General features: G+C 46.7%; 1 protein-coding gene across 2 annotated transcripts in view; it reads right to left on the bottom strand.

Moving 5' to 3' along the window:
* atp9b (ATPase phospholipid transporting 9B) overlaps positions 1-14,141 on the bottom strand; it is a gene marked incomplete at its 5' end in the record, with an annotated part of 59,689 nt that overhangs the window by 17,468 nt on the left and 28,080 nt on the right. For both annotated transcript variants that reach the window (XM_080525847.1, XM_080525846.1), the window contains 5 exons: positions 1,419-1,670; positions 4,386-4,498; positions 6,884-7,026; positions 7,991-8,151; positions 12,369-12,445. In XM_080525847.1, coding sequence (XP_080381973.1) covers positions 1,419-1,670; positions 4,386-4,498; positions 6,884-7,026; positions 7,991-8,151; positions 12,369-12,445 — 746 coding nt within the window. The remainder of the gene's footprint in view (positions 1-1,418; positions 1,671-4,385; positions 4,499-6,883; positions 7,027-7,990; positions 8,152-12,368; positions 12,446-14,141) is intronic.

The following is a 14,141-nucleotide window of genomic DNA, read 5'->3' as shown; positions in this document are numbered from 1 at the left end:
GGGGGAGATAGAGCGGCGCGTACCAGGAAATAAATAAATATACACGTCAAGTCTGGACGGGACAGGCCGGGACGGGACAGGCAATTCCAGGACCCGAAAAAAAAAAGGAAAAAAAAGGGAAAAGGGAGATTTATCTTTTGTTACCTTGTTATCTCTTCATTCTGACTGCGAGGGGAGACCGGCCCGGGGAAACAGGGTGTGGGAGTCCGGGGATAGGTAGACTAACGCCTCACAAAGGCTTCGCACTGAGTCGGCCCCTGAACCGTGTGTATGTTATGTTATGTATGTATGTACATTATAATGGGCCCATTATCTTATTCTTCGGTATCTATTGAACAATCTCTTTAAAAAATGAATTATGACAAGAGAGACCTTTTACTTTACTTGTGCCCTGAGTATGAATGTGATATTCATCCAGGTCTGTCTGGGGGGTTTTCCTCTGGTAGCAGTGTTCATATTAGCATTCGAAGAGGCTAGTAAATAACAGGGTGAGTTAGCGCCTCGGTCATAAACTATAAGGTTACACCAGGGGGGGGGGCTGGTGGAGGTAGAAATCGGAGGCCGGGCTCGTTGTAATGCATGGACCGGAATCACAGCGGTTTATCACAGCCATTCATAAAGCACTTGTGTTTGATACCGTTCCTCATTCCGTTCCGTGCGTCACCAACGAGCCCCCCCCCAGGCCTCCGATTTCCGCCTACGCCGGCCTCGCCTGCTAGGGTTTCACAGCCAGAGGAAGGCGAGCTGCAGGGCGGCCGTTGGAGTCGTTATCGCTCCAGATTCTTCCTTCAATTAGAGCAATAAATCCTCCGGAAGAAATACGTTGTGTATTAAAAACACTTCACCTCCCGAAAGCACGTTCACGGCCTCTGACCTCGGGGGGGGGGGGGGGGTTCATGGAATAGCCGTTATGACTATGATAGGGGGGGGTCAGGAGTTTTTCCTGTGCATGTGACCTGACTAGGAAGAACTCTTGGCCCTAGTTACTGGCCGTAGTTATGGGTTATAGGCTATTACAAGCAAATAAGAAAGCTTTTTGTCCTGGCCAGGTCATATCCTGTAGTCAGAGACAACTGACTATATAAAACAACGATAATAATCTAGTATCTACTACAGAGCATTACATAGAACCCTGTGGGGTCTGAACCTTCTGACTGACCTTTGTTGGGTGCAGCTGGCATTGATAGAGATGTGCCTTATTTTAACAGTTTCTTATCTTTTTGGGGGGAAGTGCAATGCACTGTATTTCAGTACGAAACACGGTTTAAGAATAAAGTTTGATTTGAAGTGGAGGCTGACTTCATCGGGGCTGGAGGCTTGGTAGTTCATAAATAAAGTTATGTTTGAAGTGGAGAGCCTGACCTCATTGGGTCTGGAGGCCTGGTAGTTTATAAATAAAGTTATGTTTGAAGGCTGACCTCGTCAGGGCTGGAGGCCTGGTAGGTCCGGTTCTCGTCACTGAAGTCTTGGTCGGCCTCGGCCTGGTCCGTCTCCACGGTGACGCCGGCGTGGGCCTCGTAGACGGGCGTGACGTTGTGGCACAGCGCGATGGCCTTCACCGCCTCGTGGATGCGGCTGCTGACGCTCTTGCGGACCTTCGGCGCCGCCGGCTGCGGCTTCCTGGAGGGGGTGGAGCTTGTGCTGCTGCCGTTGGACTGGACGGCGCTCACCTGCTGTGGACGAGAGCCAATCGACCAATCAAATTAAATGTTGGAATCTAATAATGGACCATTTAGCTACTTGTGAAACACTTACACTGAACAAAAATATAAACGCAACACTTCTGTTTTTGTTCAAATTTTTCAAAACAATTTTTAAGCCGTCTCCAAAGTCGTTTCCAATTCCAATTCCAGTTCCAGTTCTCGGAAACGCCTTTGGAGACGGTTTATGGTAGAGAAATGAACATTCAATTCACGGGCAACAGCTCTGGTGGACATTCCTGCCAATTGCACCAATACCACTGGCCATGTGATCATGTTTGTTGCTCAATGTTGAGCATCCTCCGATTTCTACCTTCACCAGCCTCCGCTGATGGTGACAACGGGAAACCCGACTCCCTTTTAGACTGTTTCAAAACAAGGTCTTTCCTTACAAAGCACTGATAACATGAGTGTTTGTCTGTTTGGTGCACAAATTAAATTACTGTAACCAGGCCATGTATAAAGACTCTTTTATTTATTTGATTTGTTATTATTTAATTATTATCCGTGCTGACTTATCTAAGTTGCTTATGGAGTTTCAACATCTCTATTTCATTACATCACCCACTAGCTACTGTACACACACTGTAGAACAGGATATAATAAATAATAAAACATAGAATAATATATGCTGACGCATTTATCCAAAGCGACTTACATTTTTCAGTATATATGGTACATATTAATCTAAGCATTGTTAGCGTCATGCTCTACCAACTGAGCCACAGAGGACCACACTAAAGCATGGCACATCCCTCTCACTAACCTAACTGAGCTGTTACAGTCGTAACGCACCACCTCGATTAAACCCGACGCCGGTACCTCAGCCAGGCGCTGTTCACCTGACACCCTGTCAGACAGCAGCAGCGCTAGGTGAAACGCTGCCTCCACGGCTCTCTGTCATATCTGCTTTGAGGGCTTTTATGTCTTCTGCTCCCGCCGACAGAAACAGCTATGCTACGCCCATCAGTTTAACTCAGTGGAGGAGAGGGAGGGAGGGATAGAGGGAGAGGGGGAGGGAGGGGGGGGCGGAGGGGCGGAGGGAGTGGAGGGGAGAACCACTACACTGTACTGTGCCAGCAGGGTTTGACAGGGTTGATGTGCTTCGCTGGAGCGGATGATTTCTGCTTATTAACCCTCCTCCCTGCTAGAGAGGGAGGGAGGCAGGGAGGGAGGCAGGGAGGGAGGGAGGGAGCAAAATGACAACCCTTCATGATCAACAGGAGTAGGCTGCTTGACAGGGAGACAGAGTAGAGGTACGAGAGCTCTCCATTGCCAGCCCAGCTGTCACTACCAACATGTTTCACATCCCTTCTCTTCTCCTCTCCTCTCCTCTCCTCTCCTCTCTCCCCCCCCCTCCCCTCCCCTCCCCTCCTCCTCCTCCTCCTCCTCCTCCTCTTCCTCCTCCTCCTCCTTCCCTCTCCCCCCTCCAGTCCCCTCCTCCCGTCTCCTTTATATGATTATGATAGACAGTCATGTAGCAGGGACCCGGCGACCCTCCCCTATCATCAGGCTAATAAACAGAACATGAAAACCAACAGACAGTAAATCAATGAGAGGGCGGCGGCAGTGCTGCCAGTTGCAGCGGGGCTAAGAAAGACTGTCATCTTTCATCAGCGGATCTCAGACGTGAAGAGGCACAGGGGCAGATGCCCGCTGCGCTCTCTGAGCAGCTGTTCAGAGCTGGCCAGAGACTTCCGCCGTAGATTGAAGACCTATCTCTTCAGGCTACACCTTAACTGACCCTTGTAAGACCTCTTCATCCCAACTAACTCCCTGTACTGTTTCTTTACTCTAAATACTCTAAACATTTTTAAACATCTTAATTTTCCTTTTAGCATTGTGACTCCCAATGGCCCCTGGCCCTAGCATAGATTACTTTTTCTTATGATGACTGATGGATAGATGATTCACTTATTTAGACAAATGTATTTGTTGTAAGTGGCTTTGGATAAAGGAGTCTACTAAATGCCAAAACATTTCAATGTAAATTAACTATATCGTTCCTTCGGCAAGAGAGAGAGAGAAGCACCAGCCGGAGAGTGAAGCGCTGATTTCCAATGCTGTACAGTACTGCTGCAGGAGGTGGTGGGACGCTCAGGGAGTTGGTTCATGTTATGAATGAACAATATAAAGAAGCAGAGAGTCTAAGTTGTGGAGGCGGAGAGGGTTTAGTTTTTATTTAATCTTTATTTAATCCAGGAGGGGGGTGGGGGGGGGGGTCAGTGTAGGAAATAACCTGAGGGAAGATCCTTGTCAGATGGAAACATGTGTTTCATAAGAAGACGTTTTCATAAAAGCGTGTCGGAGCGTCCGAGTGGGCGGGGCTCTATTCATTCAATACTGACTTTACTCCGTCCCCCAGATATCGACTAAAGGATGTGAGTTTTGACCATACATGACAACCGGGTCAGTTAAGAACAAATTGTTGTTCACAAACACAACAATGTCATGAATGAATGAACTATACGGAGGTCAAGACAGAGGCGATGTGGTGGAGCTGGAGAGGTTTTAGTTTCGATTGAATCTTGATTTATCCAGGTGGGTCAGTGAAGAACACATTCTTCTTAACGATGATGCTTACCTGTGCGTATGACTGGTGTGTGACTGGTATAGTAGTATTACCTGTGTGTGTGACTGGTATAGTAGTATTACCTGTGTGTGTGACTGGTGGTGGAGTATTACCTGTGCGTATGACTGGGCGATGTGACTCTGGATCTCATCCATGGTGTCGGTCCCATAGGAAACTGTCCCCAGGTGAAGACGCTTGAAGATCATCTCGTTCTGCGTCAGAGTGCCTTTTGGGAAAGTTTGGTTTCAATAATGAAAAAATGAAAACGTTGAAAATTTGAGGAAAGTTTCCCAAACTTACGGGACTTTTGCAACATTAGTTCGGACACATATGATTTTTAAGACATACTCAAAAGGCTGAGGAGATTCTATATGTATTTTAAATATGTTGAATAAAGTCATTCATTCATTCATTCATTCATTCATTCGTTTGTTCGTTCGTTCGTTCGTTCGTTCGTTCATTCGTTCGTTCGTTCGTTCATTCATCCATCCATTCCTTCGTTCCTTCGTTCATTCATTCATTCGTTCATTCGTTCGTTCAGTGGTAAAGAAATGGGTTATTGACTGAAATGAAAGCTAAGGCAACTCTATTTGTATTTCAAATATGTTGAATAAAGTCATTCATTCATAGATGAATTCAGCGGTAAAGAAAAGGGTTAATGAGATGACTGAAATGCCTGTCCTGACTCAAGGAGCAGCAGCGGGTGTGTAATGTCCATTCAGTCCTTCTGTACAGTACACAGGGTCACGCATGAACACCCTTACTGCTGGCTTTGTGTCCGACACAGAAATATCAGATCATCGAACATATTCAGCGCAGGCAAATTACTGTTTGAAAGGGAGCATTATTCATAATCGTGGTAGTTATGCTTCATCAAATAAAATATTCCTCTGGCCACACAAATCTTCAGATAATAATGTACACTCACTGAACACTTAATTAGGAACACCTGTACACCTTCTTATTCATTCAGGTGGTGTAATGGTGTGAGGAATGTTTTCTTGGCACACTTGGACCTGTGAATACCAATCATGGCTTGAATGCCACAGCCTATTAGAGTATTGTTGCTGACCATGTGCATCCCTTTATGGCCACAAAGTACCCATCTTCTAATGGCTACTTCCAGTATGATAATGCACCATGTCACAAAGCGAAAGTCGTCTCAAACTGGTTTCATGAACATGACAATGAGTTCAGTGTTCTTCAGTGGCCTTCCCAGTCACCGGATCTGAATTCAATAGAACACCTTTGGGATGTGGTAGAACGGGAGATTCACAGCAAAAGAAAGTGCACCTGAAGTTTCCAAGTTCCCCAACATCTTGTGGAATCAATGTCACGAAGAATTGAGGCTGTTTTGAGAGCAAAGGGAGGCCCTACCCAGTAGTAGTAATAGTATTCTTAATAAAGTGTTCTGTGAGTGAATATTATCAGTAAGGAGCCGTCCTCATGGAGAACACACGGTCGTTTGAGGACAGTGTTCAAATAAAACGACGTTTGTCACCACAAGAATGCCTAAAATGTAACATGCGTCATGGGACCCTCAGGAGGATGTGGCTCACCACTCGTTCACCTAATCTAATCATTATTACCCATATGTACTCTCCCTCCTCTCCCTCCTCTCCTAGCCCTCCTCTCCTCTTCCTCCTCTCCTCTTCCTCCTCTCCTCTTCCTCCTCTCCTCCTCTCCTCCCCCTCCTCTCCTCCCTTTCCCTCCTCTCCCTCCTCTCTGTCCTTTCCCTCCTCTCCTCTCCTCTCCCTCCCCTACCTCCTTTCCCTCCTCTCCTCTCCCTCATCTCCTCTTCTCTCTCTCCTCTTCTCTCTCTCCTCTTCTCTCTCTCCTCTTCTCTCTCCTCTCCTCTCCTCTCCTCTCCTCTCTGTCAAACAACAAACATTCAGACCAAACAAACGATAACGAGAGTACAGCCTGGTTTTAATGGATGCTGCTTGTCAGAGTGTATTGATGGGGCATGAACCTAATTAAAGAGGGTAAGCACCTTCCAATAACATTAGAGACCCAAGGTTATCCCATTCTAATGGATTGGTTTTATGTTTTGTTTTTTGTTTTGTTTTTTTCCATGTGGTTTAAGTTACTATCAACTGAGATGAATAGGTAGGTAGAGGCTAATCTGTTCCTATGCAGCTAGTAAGACAAAGAACCGTGTCTGGGCCACAGGGAGCGTTCATCACGCTGATTCAACATCCGTCTTGTTTCAGAGAAGGCAATCATTAGATCTACAGAAGAGTCAAGAGGAGGCAACCAGGGGCATAGTTCCATTTCAATTAAATTCAACTCCCGGAGTTAACAGAAATTCAAATTCTACATTTCCCCTCAGTGAAAAGCATAGAGGAAATTTGGAATTGGAATTTCAGTTCACTTATCCGAATTGAAATGGAATTGACCCCGACGCCGGCCTGTACACCTCTGACTGAGCATACCTGTACAGTCGGGACACAAACCTGTTCTAAAACAGGTCACATGATGTAAATAAATAAGCAGAGGAAAACTGAAACCTTATTGGTATATCCAGTAGGTTGTTCAGTTGGCCATATCAGCCATCAATCAATCAATCAATCAATCATTAATCAACCTCAATGATTGGTTGTAGCGGTACCTGTTTTGTCCGTCAGCAGGTACACCAGACGGCCCAGCTCCTCAGGGATGGTGCTGGTTCTCACCACCGTGCCGGGGATGTTCTCGTCCTTCATGATCATCCAACCATACGCAGACTTCCCCATGTCCAGGTTGACACGCAGGCTAAACAGACACAAACAGACCGTCAACCAGTCAGTCAGTGAGTGAGTGAGTCAGTCAGTCAGTCAGTCAGTCAGTCAACCAGTCAGCCAGAGAGTCAGACAGTCAGACAGCCAGTCAGACAGTCAGACAGTCAGACAGCCAGTCAGACAGCCAGTCAGACAGCCAGCCAGCCAGCCAGCCAGCCAGTCTGTCAACCAGTCAGCCAGCCAGTCAGTCAACCAGTCAGTCAACCAGTCAGCCAGCCAGTCAGTCAACCAGTCAGCCAGCCAGTCAGTCAACCAGTCAGCCAGCAGGTCAGCAAGTCAGTCAGCTAGCCGGCCAGCCAGCCAGCCAGCCAGCCAACCAGAAGTCTACAAACCATGTCATAGGAAGGTCATAGAGCTGTCATAGGGAGGTCATAGAGCTGTCATAGGGAGGTCATAGAGCTGTCATAGGGAGGTCATAGAGCTGTCTTAGGGAGGTCATAGAGCTGTCATAGCGAGGTCATAGAGCTGTCATAGAGAGGTCATAGAGCTGTCATAGGGAGGTCATAGAGCTGTCATAGGGAGGTCATAGAGCTGTCATAGGGAGGTCATAGAGCTGTCTTAGGGAGGTCATAGAGCTGTCATAGTGAGGTCATAGAGCTGTCATAGAGAGGTAATAGAGCTGTCATAGGGAGGTCATAGAGCTGTCATAGCGAGGTCATAGAGCTGTCATAGAGAGGTCATAGAGCTGTCATAGGGAGGTCATAGAGCTGTCAGAGAGGTCATAGAGCTGTCAGAGAGGTCATAGAGCTGTCATAGGGAGGTCATAGAGCTGTCATAGGGAGGTCATAGAGCTGTCATAGCGAGGTCATAGAGCTGTCATAGGGAGGTCATAGAGCTGTCATAGGGAGGTCATAGGGGTGCAATAGGGAGGTCATAGGGATGTCATTTTGTTTGCAGGGTTCTAGAGCAGAGAGATGGAACGCAGCACTGTATTGTACCTTATGGGGATGATATAGGAGAATAGAACCACAAAGCGGAACAGGTTCCGGAACCATGGGCCTACGAAGCCCTGCAGTGCTATCATGACGACGGCCAGCACCACCTGGGCCAGGAACAGGGCCTTAGTGAGCCGATTCAGCTCCAGGTCCAACAGGCCCACCTGGAGAGGGGGGGGACGGGACATAGGGGTCAGGGGTCAGACCATACGGTACACAGGGCAGGGAAGAAAGAGGACAGACTAAACTGACTTTTCTAAACACCATCCTATTGACAGTGTGACTAAACAATCTAATAACACTGTCCTTAACCCTAACCCTAACTTAACCCCAACTTTAACCAAACCTTTAACCATAACCTTAACCCTAACTAGAACCCTAACCCGATACGACATAGAGGGGTAACTACCAGCAGAGACAGTTTGCTTGCGGTGGCTATCCCGTTGCAAATCGAGCGACAGAATCGTCTCGATGGGTGAATCGGAAACATATCTTAAGTCATCCAAGTTCCCGTGGCAACATCATCGCCAAGTATACCTCTTTTCAGTTATATACTGTGATCATAAGTTATAGGCTCTTCATTCTCAACACTAAAGCAGCATTTCGTTTTCAAGTGAAAGCCCATTGAATTCTAGAATTCTTCCGCCCACCTCCCCACCTCCCCCCCCGCCCTTTCCTGGCGTCTAATAATGTGCCCCTCCAAGACAAAAACAAAGGAATAATCAGGGGAAAAGTTCTCAAACTGGAGCCTTTTATCATGCAAACCATGTACACACTACAGATGAGTTTGTTGGTGGCACTTCCTGGTGAACCATAAACGTCATTGTTGTCACGACCCTCCTTGAATACCGCCGGAGGAGGATATAATAAAAAAAAAGAAAGAAAAAAAAGAAAGAAAAAAAAAAAAGAAAGAAAAAAGTTCCCATATTGAAATGGCTTCTCTTCAAAAGGGGTAAAAGATTTCCTTTATTTTTCGAGTGCATCGCCCAGCCAATGGAGACATGTGGGAAAGCGATGTCGAAAAAAGAGAAGGTGCCTGTCCGTCCCCTCTGGCAGGACTCGCAGCGAAGGCCCGAGACACAGAGGTCTTTCATCTCCGCACTACGCTCACAAAATCAGCAAAACATAACATCTCCCCCCAAATAAAGGAGCTGGTTTGTAAAGGGGGGAGGATGGGGTGGCCGGTGGGGGTAGGGGTGGGGGCGGGGGGGGTATACATATAAAAAGCAGGAGAATTCCAGCGCTGCCTAAGCTCCTACTGGCCCCATTCCCCAGAGAAATCTGGGATCTACTGGGAATGCTGGGAGCCCCAGTGACTGATTTATCAGCTGTAGTTAAATCCCCCCCCCCCCCCCCAGTGTAGGGAAGCATAGGAGGAGGGGAGGAGGAGAGGGGGGGGGGGGCAGATATCTCCTCCTCCCCACCCTTGGTGCCTCACTACATGGTTCATGCTTGAGCTATTGAGAAAAATAGGGGGTTTGGAGTCGGATTAAAACGAAGAAAAATTAAGACAGAGGACACAGTGCATGCCTGAAAAGCAGGGATCCCCTTCAGGCCGAACAATGGCCGGCCGAAATGTCTGCGGCTTGCAGGGGATCAGATGAAGTCATTATTCATTTCAGTCAGGGGAAGAAGGGGACTCAATTACCTCAACCTAAAGATGCTATCAATGAATAAAAAAGTGCATATTTAAGTCCATTCATCCCAAACCCATTAAAAGTGAAAGGATTGATTTAATCGGCCTGTGTTGCTTGTATTTCTCTGTGTGTGTGTGTGTGTGTGTGTGTGTGTGTGTGTGTGTGCGTGTAATTTGATGAAGAATTGCTGCCTTGGGACATACATGAATATTCATTGAGTGAAAGTGAGAGTACACTAACCCTACAGTTACAGCCTGAAACTTCAGCAGCAGCGCAGTACTGTACAGTCAATAAAGTCCCAGATGATTGGGACTTTAAAAAAAAAAAGAGGTAAAAACCTCATCTACAGAGGAAGAAATTGTTGGTTTGGATATTGTTTCTATATGTTATTGTATTTGTTTAACCCTTATTTTATCAGGAAAGATAACAGAGGACATTTTCTCATTTGCAGTAACTACCTACAGTAGAGAACAGTCGCAGGGGAGAGAGGAGAAGGGGGTGAATAAGTCAAGTGAAAGCAGGGGATGATTAGACGGCCATGATGGTACGAGGGCATTTAGTCACTAACACACCTAAGAGGACAGGCTTTAACGAGGGAACACGGTTGGTGAAAATGTTACTTGTGAATTGTGACAAAAAATGTATCTGTATCTCTACACAATTCATTTCAGTCAGTCAGTATAACAACGTTGATATGCCGTCACCCTCAGCCAGAGTAACAACGTTGACACTCCGTCACCCTCAGTCAGAGTAACAACGTTGACACTTCGTCACCCTCAGTCAGAGTAACAACGTTGACACTCCGTCACCCTCAGTCAGAGTAACAACTTTGAGACCAAAGAGTGACGCTCACCCCTGACGGGCGCTGACAGCGAGATCAAGAGCAGCCGCTGTCCCAGCCGGTGTCACAACAGATTATATGAGGCCAAACCGCTCCGTTGTGACTTCAGCCGCGCCGTATCGACTTCCTCCCCAATCTCCGTCTCTGTATCGGCACTTCTGACATCATCCTCCTTGAAATATTGAATTCCTCTCAGCGTGGAGCTTACACATACAACGCCGGCCCGGCCACCCCCATCGCCGTCCTACCGGCAACCTCAGCGTTCTCTTGTTAAAGGGACGGGTGTCAAAAACCCACCGTCGCCGCAGCGAGGGAGGAGAGACGGCGTCAACAGACGAGAGTTTGTTTTTCTTTGGAACGTCATGCTGCAGTTTTTTACGAAACCTAGCTAACCCAGTAACAGTACTGTATTACTGTTACCAACTGTCATTACTTTGAGTGCATAAAATACAAGATATTATTGAGATATTATTGAGATTATGAGATTCTCATAATACTTTTTTGATTTATTATACTGTACGGTTGATGTTGAAGCATTTCGTTGAGTTGTGTTCTTGTATATGATGTAATGACAAATAAACTGGAAACTTGAACTTGAACCTAAAAGACTGTTGGGGAGGACTTTTGAGTCACACATGTGAGGGTTACAGTTGAGGTAGGACCCGCACACTCAGACGCTACTCTGCGTAGCTTTACTAACAGACTAAGGGCCGGTTTCAGAGACAAGGCTTAAGCCTAGTCCTGGACTAAATCACACTTTCAATGTAAAATCTCCATTGAAGATGTTTTTTAGTCTAGGATTAGGCTTAAGCCTTGTCTGTGAAACCGGCCCTAAGACAGGCATCCTTTTGGAACCAACAAGGGTCTTCATCAGGTCATTTCCCTCCAAAAGGTGTACAGTACCACAGCCATAATTATACACAGACACAACCGTACCAAATTAAAGTGGCCTATACTGTGCCTATTTAGGCAGAACAGAGAAACATAAAACATATTGGTCCGGTTTCACAGACAAGGCTTAAGTCTAGTCCTGGACTAAATCACACTTTCAATGTAAAATCTCCATTGAAGATGCTTTTTAGTCTAGGATTAGGCTTATGCCTTGTCTGTGAACCCGGCCCATAGTTACACTACATACATGTACTGTACCTCTAGCCACTATGTAGTTTATATGTATGGACAACAATATACTCCAGTTTTTTTTTTACGCTGTTATGCTATTTTTCAGAAACTACAACAATGTCATCTGTTTCATCGATACCCCTCTATCAGTTGACCCACGTCTATCTACGTTAATCTGACGATCTTCAAGGTAAAATGTTATATTTAGAAGGGTATTTTCATCATTAATCTCCTCAATCGGGGGGGACGGGACACTCAATAGGGATTCTGCAGGATTAACTTTCTGCTGAAAATGTCATTTAAATCCTAGATTGGTTAATTTCCCTCTTGGTTAATTAACATCTGCCGGCGACCTTTTCTATTGACAGGTCCAACTTTATCTGGGAAGTCAAGGTTAAAAAATCACCTCTCTCCGTTGTGACTGATTACTGATTAACGGCCGAAGGGAAGCAGACAGGATGGGGAGATCTGGGCTTTTCAAGTTCAGCTCTATGATACAACTTTTAGTGACTTCACATGTCAGCACATTTACTACATCTATTGCCTAACCACTGAAATCTAATTACGGTAATTGTGTCATTGAAGAATTTGTCTGTGGGTTTTTCCATCTTTCTAAAAAAGGAAATTACATCAAGAAATGTTAGAAGTTATGCACTAAGAGGTTATTCAAATACTTTCTTACTTAACGCACACACGCGCACACACACACCAAACGGACGCACACAAGCACACATCTCGCTGAGGAACAAAATGTCTTAAAAAATAAATAAATAAAATTCACCTTGTTCTTGGCTGAGGAGGTGTTGAGAACACTGCGGGTCTCCTTTCCTGAGTAGATCACCACCCCTATCACCGTGCCTGCCAAGCAGAGGGACCAGGGAAAGTTATGCTCCTCATTAACTGGACCACACACACACACACACACACACACACACACACACACACACACAAACACAAACCCCTTTCACGGTCATCTCTGTCACATAAGACGAACGGCATGAAAAGCAACACAATAACGCTGACCCTTGATGGCGCGGTGGCGGTGGTGGTGTTAGCGATGCGGCCTAACGTAGCCACTCAACCCCACAGATAGATAGGCTCCTGGGCGGCCCACACCACCTCCCCTCCCTCCCATGGAAGCTCATAAAAGCAGATCAATGCCCCACCGTCTTTATTTGCCAATTTGTTAAGGCGGCCTTATTACGGAAGACGAATGTGCCGTTAATATTACATGAGCTTAATGGGAGAGCAAAGAGGCCACTAATAAACTTAAATACAGCCTCTGGTGCAGTCCCCCAGCTATAAAGGCTAAGAGGGGGAGAAAGGGGGGGGGGGGGTGGGAAGAGGGAGGAAGACGAGGAGGAGAGGGTGGAGGAGAAGAAGGAAGGGAAGAGGAGAGGAAGGTGTGGGACGGAGGAAGAGAGGAAGGTGAGGGAGGAAGAGGTGGAGGAGAGGAAGCGAAGGAGTGTGGGGAAAGGGTTTAAAGAAAACAGGGAAAACTACAGAGAATCAGAGAGTGAGAGAAAGGCAGGGGAGAAGATGGGTGAGGAAGGTGGGTGTGGAAGGTGGGTGAGGAAGGTGAGGAGATGATGGATGGAGAGTAGCCTAATGAACCATCACCGTACTTGACTGAGGGAGAAAAGGGCAAACGTGTGACAAATGGTAAGTGGCACAACATGCAACCTAGGAGAGTTTTCATTTAAATATGTGAATAACTCCTCACAGTTTGACTCCAGCTCATAGGAGGAGGAGGAGGAGGAGGAGGAGGAGGAGGAGGAGGAGGAGGAGGAGGAGAGGGAGACGGGTGTTGTATCAGGAGCATTTTAATAGCCCAGGAGACTGGAGGCTATCGGGTGTCTGATTGGTGAAAGGGAAGGAGAGTTCTGTGGTGGACAATGACATACCCATGCAGGGATGATGTCAGAGGTGTGTGTGTGTGTGTGTGTGTGTGTGTGTGTGTGTGTGTGTGTGTGTGTGTGTGTATGCGCTTCCATCAGTCTGAGAATGAGTGTGTGTGTGTGTATGCTCTTGCATCAGTCTGAAAGTGAGTGAGTGTGTGTGTGTGTGTGTGTGTGTGTGTGTGTGTGTGCTTCCATCAGTCTGCGAATAAATGTGTGTGTGTGTGTGTGTGTGTGTGTGTTGGAGTGAGTGAGTGAGTGTGTGTATGTGTGTGCTCTTGCATCAGTCTGAGAGTGAGTGTGTGTGTGTGTGTGTGTGTGTGTGTGTGTGTGTGTGTGTGTGTGTGTGTGTGTGCGCTTCCATCAGTCTGAGAATGATTGTGTGTGTGAGTGTGTCGGAGTGAGTGAGTGAGTGTGTGTATGTCTATGCTCTTGCATCAGTCTGAGTTTGAGGGTTTGTGTGTGTGTGTGTGTGTGTGTGTGTGTGTGTTTGTGGGCGTGTGCATGTGTGTGAGCGTGTGTACTCATGGTCAAGGTCAGGCCAAGGGGGAGAGGGACACCGCAGATCAATGTGGTGTGGAGTTGGCTGAGAGGGTCACACACTCTCCACTGACGAGTGGGGAATAGCTTGACTGGGGGTGGAGGAGCCCAGAGGC

This window comes from Nansenia antarctica, assembly GCF_963989245.1.
Source record: "Nansenia antarctica genome assembly, chromosome: 3".
Taxonomy (NCBI): domain Eukaryota; kingdom Metazoa; phylum Chordata; class Actinopteri; order Argentiniformes; family Microstomatidae; genus Nansenia; species Nansenia antarctica.
This window is presented reverse-complemented; position numbering and strand designations above follow the sequence as displayed.